Source organism: Vombatus ursinus, unplaced genomic scaffold (genome assembly GCF_900497805.2).
Source record: "Vombatus ursinus unplaced genomic scaffold, bare-nosed wombat genome assembly UNPS02011649.1, whole genome shotgun sequence".
Lineage (NCBI taxonomy): Eukaryota > Metazoa > Chordata > Mammalia > Diprotodontia > Vombatidae > Vombatus > Vombatus ursinus.
This window is the reverse complement of record NW_020951427.1, coordinates 960,923-979,573: the sequence shown is the minus strand read 5'-3', so window position 1 is coordinate 979,573 and position 18,651 is coordinate 960,923. Positions and strand designations below refer to the sequence as shown.

At 39.1% G+C, this 18,651-nt stretch overlaps 1 protein-coding gene across 1 annotated transcript in view; it reads left to right on the top strand.

Moving 5' to 3' along the window:
- CNTNAP2 (contactin associated protein like 2) overlaps positions 1–18,651 on the top strand; it is a 2,649,987-nt gene that overhangs the window by 2,602,878 nt on the left and 28,458 nt on the right. Inside the window, exon 22 of the mRNA XM_027856858.1 lies at positions 12,848–13,078. Within this exon, the coding sequence (XP_027712659.1) occupies positions 12,848–13,078 (231 nt within the window). The remainder of the gene's footprint in view (positions 1–12,847; positions 13,079–18,651) is intronic.

Below are 18,651 nucleotides of genomic sequence, written 5' to 3'. Positions count from 1 at the left end.
TCTCTCTCTCTCTCTCTCTCTCTCTCTCTCTCTCTCTCTCTCTCTCTCTCTCTCTCTCTCTCTCTCTCTTTCTCTCTCCCACCCCCATATGTATATTTGCACCTATAAATAATGAGACTGTTTTTCCTGTGTGCCTTATGGAATCAGGTTCCTTACTTTATAGACACATCATATATATTATAACCCACACAGGGGACAGTCCCCATTGGAGGAAGCTCTTTGGGCCATCCAAAGCCATTAAAAACTATTAGCTCAGATCTCAAATAAACAGGATAATCAAATTTCTATTCAGGTAGAGACCAGTTCTCTTGATTGTCACTTTTTTAACGGTGCCAAGTTCTCATAAATGGAATGTCTCACAGTCACTTTCCTGTGACATTTTCCTGTGTATCAGGTCCCTAATCCTATCTACAAATGGGCCAAATAATCCTACCAAAACATTTACGGCTATTTCCCAATGTCAACCCACTTTGAAATATCTTGATATTTTAAAGATATGTTTTAACTAAACCGTAACCAGAGGGTAGTTGACCTTCAAGGACAGAGAAGGCAGAATGAGTGGTCACCATGCTAGGAAATACTGATCCTTCCCCTCTACCTCTGCCGGCGATTGATCTGTATCCTTAAACATTGAGAAGTAGTTGTAAGTTACTGGTATTGCTTGGAAACTTGACCTCATGATTCTGTTGACACAGAGGAAATCGTATTAGGGGAGGAAAAGAAAGAACAGAACACTGTTCTTCTCTACATTGAGGGAGGCAGAGTAGCGCTGCAGTTTGGGGCCTGTAGGTGTCTTCATTTTCAGGTGTGCCGTCTTGGTGCTTTGCTGACTTTCCTGAAGCCATTTTCTTTCCTCAGACATGCCCATAGTGGTGGTCAAAGAGCCTAGCCTTATGTAAATATGAACTTGTTTTGATCTAATGGCAAAATATCCTCCGTTGAGGATTGGCTGATGTAGCTATATTAAAAGGAGATTAAATCTGACCGGCAACATGATGCTGGTGGCAACTAGCTGATGTATTGAGTATAGAATCCTAAAAAACAGATTTTTTCTAAAGCTAGAAGGAATCTGAGTGATTATTTAGTCATACCCCATCACTGTATCAAAAGTTAAGAAACTGAAGCCTAGAAAGGTTAGCACAAGTTAGGGACAAAGCAAGGACTAGCTCATCTAGTATAAGAACATAGTCTATGTAAAGAACACAATAGGCAACTAGGTGGCCAGTGGGTAGAGTGCCAGACCAACACCCCTCTTACTGAGTTCAAATCTGGCCTCAGACACTTAACAGCTATGTGACCTTAGGCAAGTCACTTAAACCTGTCTGCCTCAGTTTCCTTATCTGTAAAATGAGCAGGAGAAGGAAATGGCAAACCACTGCAGCATCTTTGCCAAGAGAACCCCGAATGGATTTATGAAGAAATTCAATACATCTGAAAAACTGAGTACTTCAGAAGAAATATTATCTAAGAAAAAAACCTACAGTAAAACTCATAGCCTCACATCCACACAAATTCACAAAGTAAGGGTAATAAATTGAGCCAAAGAATGTAATGCAAGCATATAAATTTGACTTTGTAAATATTACTGAGGTTTGATGGGATGAGATACTTGTCTAAGAGAAGGTTGTAGAGGTCATTATGTTTTATTTAAAAAGAACTGACCTCAGTTTCCTCATCTATAAATTGGAGATGATGATGATGATGATGATGATGATGATAACTGTGTACCTTTCTTCCAGAGCTATTTGGAGGCTAAAATGAGACAATGTATAGAAGTGCTTTGCAAACCTTAGAATTGTAGATTTAGAGCTAGAGGAAATCTAGAGGTCATCTAGAGAGAGCCTGGTAAATGAAAAAGATCATTGGCTTTGCAGTCAGAGGACTTGAGTTCAAATTTGGCCTCTACCCCTTACTACCTGTGTGATCTTGGACAAATAACATTACTCCTCTGAGCCTCAGTTTCCTCACTGGTAATTTGAGAAGATTTGAGCTCTCTGTAATTTGAGCTAGACCTCAGAGCTAGAAGGGGCCTTAAGGGCCATTGAGTCCAAACCCAGCATCTTACAAACCTAGAGAAGTGAGGTGACCATCCTACAGTCACACAGCCAGTAAGTAGCAAGACCATGATCTAAAGACAGAGCCTCCAATTTCAAAACCAGTATTCTTTAAAGCACCAGATAAATGTCAGCTCTTATTTTATCATTTGTCTCATCACTGATTCTGAAAGTTCCTTGAGGTGCAAGATTTTAGGACCTTGAGGTCTTACGCTTCCTTATTTTCACCAGAGAACCTTCCAGAATGAATACAAACCTGTTTCAAGGCAAAATGCTGGCTGCTGGATTCTTGTAGCTAGTTCTCACATACCACCCCTAGAAAGACTAGAAAATAGTTAAAACTCAAACGTGGTGAGTTGGTTGCCAATTTCAAATATTAAAATGAATTTTATATGTCTATCAGTGAAAATAGCTTAGAAAGTGTATGTGTGTGTGTGTGTGTGTGTGTGTGTGTGTGTGTGTAAGTGTATGCATACTTGTACCTGTGGAGAGCCAATCTTCAGGTTCAGTTGGTTTCTTTGTTAACCAACCATTCTAGGATGGTTAAAATCCTAATGCTCAATTTTTAATGACAATCCACTCAAGCTTCAGATTCAATTTCTATTGCCTTCTGAACATTACTACAGATGCCAGAGTCCCAGGGTGTGAGTCTCTTCTCATGTTAATTTCAAAAAGCAAGGAAGAAAATGCAGGGAACCACCTGATTTACTTTTTAAATAATAACTCTTCCCATTTTCTTTTAGTTGTTGTACATACTTGGTCACCAGTCCTAATCACACTAAAGAAAATCGCTTTTGCCTCAGCTCCCTCCATAACCTCTATTTTTTATTCTTTTAATGTGTAAGCTCTTTGGTAGTCTAAAGATCTCAAAGACTTCTCCCTGGGTAGAATAGTTTTAAAAGCCTCCTAAAGTAAGGAATTTCTAGAGATGTGGGAACAAAGAGGAAAACCACATTTCCATGTTCTTATTTTGCTGAATCATTTCATTCCATCTTATGAATATATACAAAAAGTTTACAAGCTCATCTTTGTCTCCAGAACACATTTTCCCTTCACAATGGTAATAAAATGAGATCAGCAGTCTTTTTCCCTCATCTATTATAGTATACCAGTCCCCACATACAAACATACATGCAAAATCCTCCTTGTCCCTACCAAAAAAAAAAAGTGTGTGTATATATACACATATATATATAAAGTATATATATGTATACAAAAAATATGTGCAGTATATATAGGTGTGTATTGTATTTGCATGTGTGCATTCATGCATGCATACATTGTACAATATACATGCCTGTTTATGCATAAGTATACATATATTCATATGCATAACTACATATATACAAATATGTGTGTATAATGATATGTTGATGTGACAAATGAAAAGTTTGAGAAACATAGTTTCTAGATAGTTAATAATAAATTATGGCTAGCAAATAATCAGTAAAATGAGGTCAACAACCCTTTCAGAAGTCAAAGATGCCCCCTAGAGAATGCTGAATACTTAAAAAGTCTTTGGGAAAGGGGCAGTACCTAAGGGTAGAAATCAACTCTGATTGGTTAACAATCAATGAGGCGATAGACAAATTAATGAGAAGTCAGGCAAAACCTTCTGCTGAGAATGTGACTCCATCATGAGACTCAGCTGCCTCCAGCAATCTGGAAAAAAGAATCTGTCTCTACCCAGACTACTCCGTCTGGTTTTCCCCTTTATGGGCTGGGTCACCCCAGATTCTAATGGAAGGTTCTGAGGACAGAAGCTTATTTCCCAAGGGTAAGAACTTGCCTAGTCTGGGTTCTGTTTGTAAGGTCTTTCATTTGAGTGGAGTCCTACCCAAGACTGAGAAGCATCTCAGAGGATTTAGGCAATCTTATCTCTCAGCAATGTTCTTCAGAGACTGACTGAAGATCCTACAGGGGCTGGCTTCTGAACGAGGAAATAGAAAGGGGAAAACTTTAATCTTAATTCAATAATTGTTTATCAATATGAACGAAATAATCATTTCTCTGTTAATGATATTTTGTTATAATATGTTGTTATTTAGTCACTTCAGTCATGTCCATCTGTTCATGACCCCATTTGGGGTTTCCTTGGCAAAGATACTGGAGTGGTTTGCCATTTCCTTCTCCAGTTCATTTTACAGATGAGTAAACTGAGGCAAACTAGGCCAAGTGACTTGCCCAAAGTCATAGCTAGTAAGTTTCTGAGATCAGATTTGAACTCAGGGGATCAGATCTGAACTCAGGAAGAGGTCTTCCTGAATCTAGGTCCAGTGCTCTATCCACTGCACAATCTAGCCACCCATAATGTGTGTGTGCTTTTGTGTGTGTGTGTGTGTGTACGTGTGTGTGTGTGTCCATCCATATACATATACAGAGTTCAAATCCAGCCTCAGACACTAGCTGTTTGACCCTGGGCAAGTCACTTAACCTCCGTTTGTCTCAGTCTCCTCCTCTTAAAATGGGGATAATAACCTACTTCGCACCTACTTTGAGGGGTTCTTGTAAGGATCAGATTGTTGTTGTTATTGTTATTTGTGGATCAAATAAAATCATGATTGTGCAGTGCTCATCGCAGTGCCTGGTACATAGTACATGCTATATAAATGTTAGATATTATTATTTCCATATATACAGAGAGAGAAAAATAGAGAGGCCTTGGAGCCAAGAACAGCTGAGCTCAAGTCCCAGGTAGAAGACAAACTATGTGGCTGGGGACAAGTCACTGAGCCTCTCATTGCTTTAGGCAACTCTCCAAGGCTGTAAGTTGGTGAGAAGGTACCAACCTTCACTGGGAAAGAATTTTCTGACCTGAAAATTCTATCCCTAATCCTTTTAAGGTGTGTATATGTATGCGTGTGTGTGTATACATTTATATACAGAAACACATGCACACATACACACACAAACACACACACACACACACACATGCAGACACTTCTGTACCTTTCTTGAGAGATAAGCCTCAAAGCTTTCTGCTGCCCTTTTCTGGAATCCAATTCAGTGCATTAAAAAGGAACCCAGGAAAGCTGCTGGACTTCCTGACAGATTCCTAATGGTCTTGGCCACAGTTTATTACATTGTTCCAAAGACTAATTTTTTTTTCTAAATTGACTTGTTTTTACAAAAGTGCACACACAGAAGAAATTAAGTGTACTACACTCAATCGGTTTGGAAATGTTTGTGTGTTGTATTCCATTTACACAGAGAGCAAATTAAAATGCAATGAGAGAATGCTGAGTGAAATCCAGTGAGTGAGAAGAAAGCAGTTTTCTTCCCGGGCCTCTGTATTTAATGCACCTATTTTCATAAAGCAAACAGCTGAAGCATATAGCTAAATTGACTTGCACTTGGAAATATAAAAAGAAGAAACCATTTAGCATAAAAACTGGTGAGATCTGCCCAGAATTTCCTTTCTAGGGGGAGAAAACAAAAGCCAAGGACTCAGCAATTTGTGCTGTTTGACTGACAGGCACAGGGAATTTTTTGGAGTAGCTTTGTTAGTTCCAGCATGCCCTGTTCATTCAAAGCCCCAGAAGAGACTAAAGAGTCTTTGCAGAGCCCTTGCCCCAATAGGGCAGGAAAACATTTCTGGGCCCCAATCTGGCCTCCCTTTGTCCACATGATATCAAATGTGCAAGTAAAAACAGGAGAAATTCAGATTATTTTCAACATGATGCTAAATATCTTGATGTTTAGAAATATCTGGATAATTGAATATTTCATTATTTTATTCAGGCAGTTTTGGCATCACATAATTACAACATTGCACAGGGTGATCCAAATATGAAGAAACTATATATAAATATATATATATGATATAGATATAACATATATGTTATTTAATTAAAAAATATAAATATAATATATTAAAATATATAATATATATGTAAATATAAAGAAACTTTTATAAGATATCCCTGGTCTAAATTTTTTTCTTCTGATAGCTAGCCTTTATATAGCACTTTACGGTTCGCAAAATGCTTTACCCATGTCATTATCTCATTGGATCTTAGTTTGTAGTTCACTATTTTTGGACCTTAGCTTTTCACATCTGAGATGTCACGTTCAATTCCAGATCTGGGGTTGGAGGGGACCTCAGAGGCTTAGTCAAACCCCTACATTTTATAGATGATGAAACTTTGGCCTCTGGAAGCTAAATGACTTGCCCAAAATCACCCATGTAGTAAGCACCAGAGGCAATATTTGAACCCAGCTCTTCAGATTCTAAACACAGTGCTTTGTCCACTATATTCCATTGCTGGTCTCTCCAGAAGCCCCAGGATTAACAAGTTTGTGAACTCAGAGGGGAAGAGTGTGTTATAAAGAGGTCAAAGAGAGAAAAGTGGAGGAGAGGAATGACCTCAAAGATCATGTGGTACAGATTGAATTAGCCAGCCTTGGAACCCATTTCCAACTGGATCCCAATAATTGTGGCCAAATGAGACCATAATAAAAAACGGTGTCAGTTCAATTCGCTACAGCTCTTTCTTCTTACTGTTAACTAGCCTCCATTTAAGATGAGCACTGTCCTAGCAAACTGGTCAGATTTTTCAGGAATGCATCTCGTTTTCTGTGGTCCTGTAACTTCTATGTACCTTTTGGTTTCAGACTGGCTTTTCTAAGAATTACCAGCAGATTTAAGCCCATCCATTGCTCCAATCTGTTTTAATGTTGACCCCCATATTTGATAAGAAACCTGATTCATGTTTGGAAACCTTGGAGAGTGAAGGCAGTTTTGGAATGGGAAAATGAAATGGAAAAGTAAATTATGAAGCACTTACTATGTGTGTGCCAAGCACCATGCAAAGTGCTGGGAATACAAATAAAAAGCCAGATGTCCCTCGGTCTCAAGGAGTTCACATTCTAATTGGGGAAGCCAATGCATACACACAAGAGAGTTCTATACCAGGGTGGATGGAAAGGTCCAGTTGGTTCTTAAGCTACAGGGACAGGGCTGAATGTAAGGCCAACGGATCCTCTGATTACACTATTGAGAAGGGGAGATTGAAACTTAGCAGATGGTTTTGGGGTGGGGTTGTTGGGGCATAAATTGAGGGGTCCTAAGGTATTACAATAGGCTCTGGAAATGATGGTATCAAGATAAAAGGAAAAAGAACAGCATTTTCAGAAATGGCCATATTCAGTAAAATGATTGAGTTTTTCAAAGTAACTTTTCAACTAGAGTTAATAGATAAATATTAACCTGCTATTTGATGCTCCTCCCTTCTTTACAATCAAGCATCCTGCCTCTTCATAAAAGCTCACCTGTAAGACTTTCAAACCAACCCAGGCCTACAATGAACTTTGTGGCCTCTGAATTCCTGTAACCCTTAACCCCATGAAGTACTGCATTCTAGCCCTTAATCATATCTTCCTATTGTTGTCCTGTTCTTTCATGTAGTTAGGTATCCATGTGTATGTGTATGAGTTACTTCTGCAAAACGATTGTAAGCTAGGAAGAGGTATGACCCAGTGCCAAGAACCCTGGTATTGAAGTCTATCTGACCTGGGTCAAGTCATTGAACCTCTTTGGGTCACAGTTTCTTCATCTATAAAATGAGAGGGTTGGACCAAATGATTTTGAATTGGTTGTTCTGCCGTTTTCAGTTGTGTCCAACTCTCCATGACTGCATTTGGGGTTTTCTTGTCAAAGACACTGAAGTGGTTTGCCATTTCCTTCTCCAGCTCATTTTATAGAGGAAACTGAGACAAACAAGGTTAAGTGTCTAGGATCACATAGCTAGTACATGTCTGAGGCCAGATTTGAACTCAGTAAGATGAGATTTCCTGACTCTGGGCCTATCACTCTATCTACCATGCCACCTAGCTGCCCTAATGATTCTGAAGGCCCATCCCATTTCTAAGTCATTATCTTCTGATCCGTGTAGGTAGCTGTAGTGTTAGCTCAAGAACCTCGGGATATTTTGCCTGAACAACAGGGAAGACTTAAGGAGGACATGTCTGTTTTCATATAACTGAAGGGTCATCTTATGAAAAAGGCCCCTTCTTGGCCCCAAAGAGCAGAATTAGGATCATTAAGGTTGGAAGCCATGGAGAGGCATATTTCATCCCAATAGAAGGAAGATCCTGATAACATAGAGGACAATCTAAAAATGAAGCAGGGAACTTGGTTAGCCAGAGAATTCCTGGCTCCTTGGAAGTGTTCTCTCAGAAGCAGGATGACCATTTGGGGTCATCCTGTTGGGGATGCTGCAGAGGAAGCTTCCTTATGCTCCAGGATAGATTAGATAATGTCTACAGTCCCTTCAGACTCTGGAAGATTCCAGCCCCCTTGATGTATGCTCTCTTCTCTAACATTTATAAAATAAATATGACTGCTGATCAAGATGTGCTGTCATTTGTATCCCACCCCAGAAATTCTATTCCAAAAGAATTCTTGATCATGAACCTTAGAGTTGGAAGACAGAGTGCACTGGCCTCATATCAGCAAGCCTCAGACGAATGCATCCCTTGGGATACTAAGCAAGAAAATACAGATAGGTTTAAATAGCCCCAAAGATAAAACACCTCATTTTGAGGAGTCAGCTTCTCTAAATGTTTATAAGATCTCTGAAGAAATGCTCATAAATTTACATGAGGCTTCTTGCGCTATTGTGTCATTAATGGAGCTGACTTTATCATCTTAGTATTTCTTGTTAAAAAGCTGCTTCTTTTTTTTTTTCATTTTCTTTGCTCCTAGCGCTCATGCCTGTCACTTGGTATTCAACAACTGAATAGAAGGAATAGGAAAGGGCTGCTAATATACTGGTGATAGAACTGGCAACTTCTTAAAAGGATTGTCATCAGCATTTCATTTTAAGACTTTTTTTTTTTTACCTGTAACCTTGTCACTATTTATTTGATTTGAGTTCTTTTCTTTCTATGGTACATCACAATATGAATAGAAAGCATTAACTCCCTAATTGTAGTCTGAACATGTAAATTAATCCAGCATTGTAATGTAGTTTTGATTTGCGTTCTATAGAACAGAAATTTCTCCTCATCCCACACCCCACCAAAAAAATAAATTCTCCACACAATACATCTGATGCCCAAAGTATTTACTTGGAGTAAAATGACATTTAATATTTAAGCTTAGTGTGGAAATAACCGAAATCATTTTAAAGATTAACATGATTTACTCATAATGAATTCAAATATACGGAGATGATTATCTATGGTACAATTAGTTGTTAAATGTGCTTGTGAAATACGGATTACCTACCCTACCCTCCCCCCCAACAGGAATAAACCCAACCATGGAGCTACTGTTAGTGATATTGCCAATCTTGATTTTGAATTAGCTTTCCACATTTTCTAGGACTTATTATCTGGGTCATTAATGAAACGGGGTGGATGGCCTTAAATTCATCTCTAATAGACCTAGGGAGCCTTACTGTGAAATCAATCCTTTGAGTAGGGGGTAGAAATTTTTTTTCTATTGAGTCACTGTCCCATAGGGAAAAGTTATTTGATAGTAAAATGCAAATAAAATGAAATTTGATTTAATTATTTGCTTATTGTTGGTTTATTATTGAGTTAGGGTTTGGGGGGAGGGGTAGGCACAGAAGGTGAGGACTGAGAGTGAGAGAAATAAAAATGATCTCAAGAACATGATTTTAACATAAAGGATGAGAAATTTAAAACTTTATGCAGTGAATACAAGAAAAAAATTTAACTAATCCTTCAGTTCCATGTTCTGGCTAATACAAAAAGAGGAATCAGTAGCTAGAGAGAGAAAGAGACAGAGACCTTTCTACCCCTCAGATTCCACAGAGCAATTTACACCCTCCTTCACTTATGTATTATTTTATATTAGTTATTTATGAGTAGACCATGTCTCTGGACCAACTGCAGAACTGCTCAGGTACCTTTAGCAGGCAGACCCTGCCTCCTTTAGTACCAGTCCTGTCCCTCTGAGGTGTCAGATCAGCAAGGAGAACACTAGAAGTGGGCCAAGATCCTGACATTAGTAATCTGACAAGCCAATAGCTGATTAGCCAAGGGGCACTCAGGGACAGTACAGAAACACAACATTTAAGGGCTGGAGGAGTCCTCAGAGACCATCTAGTCCAAAAAGTACTTGATAAAAAACAAAATCTCTCCTACAGTATTTCCTGCAAGTGGTCATCCAGTCTCAGCATTAAGAGCTCCAGTAAAGGAAAACTCAGCACCTCCTAAAGCAACCATTCTACTTTTAGAGAGGTTTGTTGAACTGTAAACTGTCTATATATCAAGCCTCAGTGTGTCTCTTTATAGCTTCTACCCATTGCTCCTACTGTTACCGTCTGGGACCGAGCAGAATACGTCATATCCCAATCTGCTTAAGCACTTGAAGATCGGAGTCATATCCCCAGTTGTTCTAAGGCGAAGTTCAATAGAATAATGTCTTCTATCTGGACCACTTCAGGGCTTCTGTGTTGATCTTGCCCCAAGAGACCCATGAGGGCTCATGCAGGACCCTCACCTGCTGGTAATAGAGCTGTTAAACATGGTAGCCGCATACCCCCTTGTCTCACTGCTTGTTCACCAACAGCCACAAGACAGAATAGGCCAAAAGGTCTAAAGAGATCACAGGCCTAGACAGAATCTTGAGGTTTTTGCTGGCCTGTTGCTTTCAAATTCGACCTTCTTTCTGTTTTAAGTTTATAGTGCCTATCTATTTTCACTTCTACCATCTTTATACAATGGAAAGAGAACTTATTCTGGAGTTAGAGGACCTGGGGTCAAAACCCCCCTCTGACATAGCCAGTGTGACACAGAGCAAATCATTTAACCTTGCTGGGCTTAATTCCTCATTTTTAAATTATAGGTTGTTGCACTAGATGGCCTAGATCCCTTCCCTCAAGACTTTTTGTGTTATCAGTGAAAGATTCCTTCTAGCTTCATATCTATTGTCCTTTGATCTACATCATTGGTTTTCTTCCCAAAGATATTCACACCTGTGAACCCATCTTGTTTTCAAAAGATTTCTGGTACTCTACTGCTTCTTGTGGCATCCTATCAATAACACTACCTGGACATATATTTGTGGGGCAGAGGTGTCTAGACCTGTTATGTCTTCATTGTAGGGAAGTCTCAGTGAGGACGTTTCCTCTACCAGTGGAGACCAATATCTATTTTACAACTTCAGTTCACTTGATGATGACTATTTCTCTTTCTCTTGTCCCAAAGGAGTGGGTGTTCTTGCTCTCAGTGAAAGAGAGTGAGTGAGAGAGAGAGAGAGAGAGAAAGAGAGAGAGAGAGGAGAAAGAAAGAAAGAAAGAAAGAAAGAAAGAAAGAAAGAAAGAAAGAAAGAAAGAAAGAAAGAAAGAAAGAAAGAAAGAAAGAAAGAAAGAAAGAAAGAAAGAAAGAAAGAAAGAAAGAAAGAAAGAAAGAAAGAAAGAAGACTGCATTAAGCCTAGGATAGCTTTACCAATATCCTTTCCCCAGTAAGCAACATCACCTGCTCTGAATTACACATGTAAATACATAGTTATCCTGCTGTGTTGCACAGCACTTGATCTATTCAGTTCAAGTGGAGAAAGAATTAGCTTATATCTTCATCCTTTGATGAAATGCAAATGTAATACTCCAAATAGCTATAATACTTTTCAGTGATAATCACCTTGCTAATATAATATACCCAACTAGAATCCAAATGGAGATGATAATCTCTGAGATGTCACTTACCTATCTTGCATTGATCTAGAATAAAGAGCAAAATGACATCTGGGCACTTTGAAGCCTTTAAGGTTCATCTAAGACTGATTCCTTCTGGGTAACTGGGCCTTGGGGCCCAGCATGGCAGTGTAACAGGTAGATATCTACCTTTTCTCTACATTCAGCTGAGCAACACAGGGTTAAACTAACAGCTGTCATATTAGTAGGAACATTAAGTTTTATATGCCATTAATCATGGTATAGTGAAAAAAATGATGGATTTGGAATCAAGAGACCTAAATTCACTTCCCAGCTCTGCCACTTAACTAGCTGTGTGACCTTGGGAAAGTCGCTTAATCTCTCTGGGCCTTAGTTTTCTCACCTTAAAATCAAAGGTTGGTCTAGATATTCACTAAGGCCCCTTCCCGCCATAACACTTTGATCCGAAGATCCCAATCTTTACTATGCCAGGTTCAAATGGTCATACGGGGAGATGTCAAGAAAGTAGAGGAAAATGTGAGTGTGGTTCATAGTCCCATGCAAAACTTCATAGCACAGTTGGGAAGGTTTACTTTCAGCCAACAGGCACCTCTCAAGATTCATTCATACTGCAAATTTCTCAAGGTTATAAGGAAGGAAATGCTCTAGGTTGAAAAGCTTGCTGTTTTCAAACCAAGAATCTTTAAGGAAGAAAGGGGACAAAAGCACATAAAGGAATAGGAAATTAACCAATGGCTAAAGTGTAAGAGTTTCTTCAATAAACACGTTTCAGAGGCAAACACCAAGAAAGGGACAGAAAACAATCAGAATAAAGAGGGCATTTATTCACATCTATGTCATATTGGAATATCAGGAATCTATAAATCAAATTTCAAAAGAAAGATGTATTCAATCTTGCTTGTTACTTCTTTGGGAACTCGTTTTTAGGCAGGTTAGGATCTTCCCATCATACTCCATAACTCTAATAAACTGTTTTGAAAACATGTATCTATTTCTCAGTCATATTAACTGATTAGCATGGCATTGTAAAGAACATCTTCCAAGAATGAGTTTGGGGAAAGAACTATAGAACAAAAATGCTTAGTCTGCTGATATAATAAATTGGGCTACTATTCTTAATTTTTCTTGTTTTCTCTTGCTTCTAGAAACAGGGAAGATTGATCAAGAAATACACAAGTACAACACACCAGGATTCACCGGGTGTCTCTCCAGAGTACAATTCAACCAAATTGCTCCTCTCAAGGCAGCCTTGAGACCCACAAACGTCTCTTCTCAAGTCCATATTCAAGGGGAGCTGGTGGAGTCCAATTGTGGAGCGTCCCCGCTGACCATCCCACCCATGTCTGCTGCCACTGATCCTTGGCACTTAGATTCAGGTAAAGTCTTAGGAAATAATTGACACTACTACTTTTACTGGTAATAACAATACTAAACAACAATAATAATAATGTCTTTTTTTTTATCCAAACTCATTATTTCATTAGCATAAGGAAACTAATTATATTAAAATATCTGCTCGGTCATTTCTGTCATGTCCAACTCTTCATGACCCCATTTGGGGTGTTTTTGGCAGAGATACTGGAGTGGTTTGCCATTTCCTTCTCCAGCACATTTCACAAATGAAGAACTGAGTCAAACAGGGTTCAATGACTTGCCCAGGGATCACACAGTATCTGAGGTCAGATCTGAACTCAGAAAGATAAGCCTTCCTGATTCTAAGCCCAGTGGTTTATCCACTGTGCCAATGTTAAAATGTACTTATCAGAATCCAAAAAAACAAGTCAACAGACCCAGAGTTAAGGACCTCTGTTTTAGGCTTTCAGATTATCTGAATAAATTGGCTTCCTCATCTCTTTTTTTCCTTTGTCCCTTTGATGGTTTGTATTCAGATGGTATATAGGCCTGCATTAAAAGAATTGGTTCAATATGGCGCAGTGTTGAACCTCACCCACAGCTTCTGCTTTCACAATAAACAGCTCAAAGAAAGTCCAGCCTGTTTTCATACCCAAGGTTGTCCTTGGGAGAACCAAGTCAGCACTGCAGCTGATGAATCACAACATAGTCAGCCTTAAAGCACAGCTGTAAAATAAAACCATACTTTAAATGCATTCAAATGCTGAATGTTTAAAGGTGAAAGAATCCCATTGTTGTGGTATCTCAACACTGAAACATTATGTGTCTGCCTTTCCTTCCCTGATCTTATAAAACCTGAGATGGGGATGATCAGATCATGCTTTGTTACACAGCTTAAATATCCAGAAAAATTTCATTGCCTTAATGAGACATAATTGATAGTTTTATTAGTAACAACAATGTGCATTTAATTTCTTTAACCATATACCAGACCTCTCATAGCATTTATTAACTTCATCCCATTGAGTTTAGTCGTGGAGAGTGAAGCTGAGAAAGGAACCAACTTGTTTCTCATTTTCAGAAAAGCCAATTTGTAGGCCATGAATTATAGGTTCATAGATTTAGAGCTGGAAAAGGCCACAGAGGACATTGAGTCCGACGCATTCTTTTTACAGAAGAGGAAATAAGACCCAGAAAGATTAAGAGACTTACTCAGGATCATTCAGCAAGTGTTAGGGGCAGGATTTGAATTCAGGTCTTCCCCCCTCCTCTTCCAGTGTGAGACAGAGTATTTTTCTTTGTCCCTCACATGTAGATTCACATGTCATAAAAAGTGCTCCATTTTGGGGGCAGCTAGGTGGCGCAGTGGATAGAGCACTGGCCCTGAAGTCAGGAGCACCTGAGTTCAAATCTGGCCTCAGACCAAACACTTGACACTTATTAGCTATGTGACCCTGGGCAAGTCACTTAACCCTAATTGCCTAAAAAAAAAAAAGTGCTCCATTGAAGTACTCCATGTAATGCTAATGGGCATTAATAAACACATGCTCTTTTAATAATGTTATTTGGTTGATATAACCGGGTCAGCAGGGTTGACCTTGCTGGTTTGAGCCTAGGAAAGTTCTCGTCTTGAGAAGTTGGGACAGAAAAATACAGAACCAGAAATAAGTCAAATGAGGGAGGCCATGAATCAAAATTAGAAGGGATCCTCAGATAAATGTCTTCCATCTAAAGACTGGATAAAGGAGGAAATAATTAATAATCTTTTGAAATATACAGATGTTAACTCCTGCTGTTCATAGGAAAGACTAACAGAATGTAGTGGGTGCAAGACCATGAACATTCCAACAATGGCTGCCAAGAAACTAACTTTTTAGAGCATCTGACACAGAAGCCTCACTTCAATTATGAGAGAGAATATTGGATTTGCTCATCTTTATTATAACTTCATTCACAAATTATTTGTTTTTCAATTCTTGTGAAATACAAATCCAGGTTATCCGTATAGGTTCATTTCATGTCTTTTCAAAAAAGTTAAAATTTTATGCAAGGCATGTTTCAATTATTTTTATTGATAATAACAAAGACTCATGAAGGTAAAACTTCTTAAATATACAGTTCAACATGCCATAGCCCAGATATGGATCTGGAGTAAGGTTGTACAATATACATTGTGCTAATGTTTAAGTTATGGCTCCTGTGTAAGAAAATACCTATTTGCAAATAGGGCTATCGACCCTACCCAAATTCAGAGATCACCTGAAATTTGCCTATTTGCAAAGGGACAAACAATCTCAGCTCAAATGCATGGTTAGTAACTATGAAGGTGACTGGCAAAAGATATGCAGTGATTTAACTTTATGTGTTACCTCATTAACTCCCACTACCTGCCCGCATTCTTAGCACAGCACTGATTAAGTGTGATTGTCCAAAAAGAAATGCATTCATCTGTTTGTTTTTTAACTTTCTGAGTACTTATCAAACATGTTCCAGTCTCGTGCCTACCATCTAATCAGTGCAATTGCCAGGATTATGATCCCCAGGTTTCAATTTAGGAAAACTTTCCTGCTGAGAAGGTGAGGCAGAAAAAGACAAAAGTAGAGGTATGTGAAACAAAAAGTCACAGGTCAGAATTCAGGATTATCCTTAGCATTTTTTTTTCATTAATATTATTGTTGTGGTTGTTATTAATGACAACTCATTCATATAGTGTTTTAAAGTTGATACAGTATCTTGTTTGACCCTCAAAAAAAAAACCTCAAAAACCCTTAAATATCCAGATATTATCCCCACTTTATGGATGAAGAAACTGAAAACTCAGAATGGTTAAGTGACTTTCCCAGAGTCACACAGTAAGTGGCTTTGGCGGGATTGGAACCCAGGTCATCCTGACTCCAAATGCAGTAGTCTTTCCTCTAGACCACACACTGCCTCTTCTGAAAGGTCAATGGGACAAGACATATTTGTTTGATAAACATTGAGACAAGGGGTTGTTTGATAACATGACAGATTTTTTTCTTCTTTTTTTGGTACATAGAAATATGGAAAAGGAGAGAAAGTATAGCACAAATTTGGGAAATTTCCCATAGCCAATTTCAATGGAGAGATTATGCTCTGGCTTCTATAAGTGTAAGACTGTCCATTTGAATTCTGATTTGAGAAAAGGGATTTTGTTTTGTTTTCCTCAAGGAATCTACAAAAGACTGGATAATAATGGAGTTGCATAAGTTAGAAAAGCATAGCATTCTTATTATCTGATTCAAAAACAAAGCATGTATGTATATTTGCACACCAAAATACATACATAGTCATGTTGATGTTCCCAAAGTGAAGAACACTAGCCATTAGGGCCTATGGAAAACCAGTAGTACCCTCCCTCTTCTTAGGAGGTAGGTTGGGAACTTTGAGTTTGAAATGCAAACCATATATTCCCTGGTACCATTTGGTTAGGCTTAACCATGTCTCTTCTTTGTTACAAGAAAGGGTTCATCTTTGGAAAGGGGAAAATGATTTTCAGTCATTTTCAGTCATGACCAACTCTTCATGACCCTATTTGGTGTTTTCTTGGTAAAGATACTAAAGTGGTTTGCCATTTCCTTCTCTGGCTCATTTTACAGATGAGGAAACTGAGGCAAACAGGGTTAAGTGATTTTCCCAGGGTCACACAGCTTGTAAGTGTCTGAAGCCAGATTTGGACTCAGGAAGATGAGCCTACCTGACTCCAGGCTGGGCACTCTATCCCCTGAGCCACCTAGCTAGCCAAAGAGGAAAAGAAAATATTGAGATATTTTTGCCGTATAAAAATAAAAATGAGATTGAAAAATAAAAGATCAATGTGGCAAAGCAGAAAGAGCACTAGATTTAGAGTAAGAAGATGTGGGTTTGAACCCTTTCTGTGTGACCTGGGGCAAGTCTCTGGGTTTTAATTCATCTGTAAAATGAAAGATTTGGGCCAGATTGGGGTGTTGGGAGGCTGAAAGGAGATACTGGATGTAAAACACCTTGCAAACTTTAGAGTGCTATAGAAGTGCTGCTCATTACTATTATCAGTCTCCTGTCACTAGACCTCCAGTCTAGTAATGACTTAATTCCCCAGCCTTCTACTATACTCCTTCTGAGCTCAAGCAATGTTAATAGAGCAGTTACAGAGGCATGCTGGTAAATATTCAGCAACTGCACTCTTGGAGGGAAAAGGGAAGGAGAGATCTGCCCACACTTTAAGTTTAATTTGAATGATTACATTTTCTTAAATCTAGACAATCCACAAAACAATAAACTAAGCCCTGATTTGTAGTGGTTGCCAATTTCCAAAGCGTAAATACGTACACTGAAAATCTAGCAATGTTTCACAAGCTGGTTTGAGCTGCCTCCAGCACCCCATTGAACTAGATGATCTATGTAAAGACAATTTTGACACCCCTACTTCATTTAATCAGCAATTATTAAGGTCCCTCCTAGCTCTCAAGCCTATGATCAGGACACTAAAAGTCGAGATAACAAAAATGGAATTAAGGATAAATGTAAATCAGAAAATTCAGTCTTAGCAAAAAGAAATGTCGTCACATTACTAGTGCTTTTAAATGAGAGTTAACTACACCATAGGAGGAGTAAACTCCCACTTACAGTGTGACATTTATAGGTTACCATGACACCCATCAATGTGAGCCCAAACTCTTGATTTCAAAAGCCCAGGATTTCTCCCACTTCCTTCTGCTCCCACCAAGACCACTCTTACTAATTTTGTACTGATTGTGGGAGGAAAGAAGCAAAGGGTAGAAAGGGGAGTAGGTGCTCTGTGTCCAGTCAAGAGCAGACAAGCCCTTGGGAGGTACCACACCCATTGAATGGATTAGGTGGGTAAACTCTGAGGGGAGGATGACCTTGGTGGAGGTCAGGGGCTTATGGAGGTACTGAAGGAATGAGCTTCGCTGCCAGAGAGAGTTCAGTTAGGCATACATTTATCCCTAGGTCTGTCTCTGATTTCACCTTAAACTATTACCTACTCTCATTTGTAGCCCGCTAAGTACATGTGTAATCCAGACCCTTCCAGTTGCTATGGTGACTTTGAGCTGATGACAGAGCAGCTGTCTCCAACAAGTCCCATTGTTCACTGTGGCCTCACTCATGTGTAACAGGAATGTGATGGAAGGAGACGCAATGAGATTGAAATACATCATTGCTCTGTGAGCTGATCCAGAGGCTATGCCCCTCCCTTGTCACCTGTCAGTCCCTTCACATGACCCCTCCTCCCCACTCCCATCCCCAGGGGAAGATTATATTCGGATGACAAGTAGGCATCCTGAGCTAGAAATGTCTTAGCTTATCTAAGAGGCAGTGACAAGTGAGCAAGTGGGCCACCACGCTGGGACAGGAGAAATACTAAAACCATCACTTTTTGTTGCACCATGGGGGAACTGAGAGATTCTCCTATATTGAGACTTTCCTAAAGAATGGCCCTTTCATAACCCTATTGTAGATTTCCTGGATTTGAATTACTAAATAGAACTGTGGTTCAGTCCACATCCTTGCCCAGGTGGAATGGGCCGGCAACAGAAACGCCAGTGGGCGTGATGTTGTCAAATGGAGATCTTTCGTT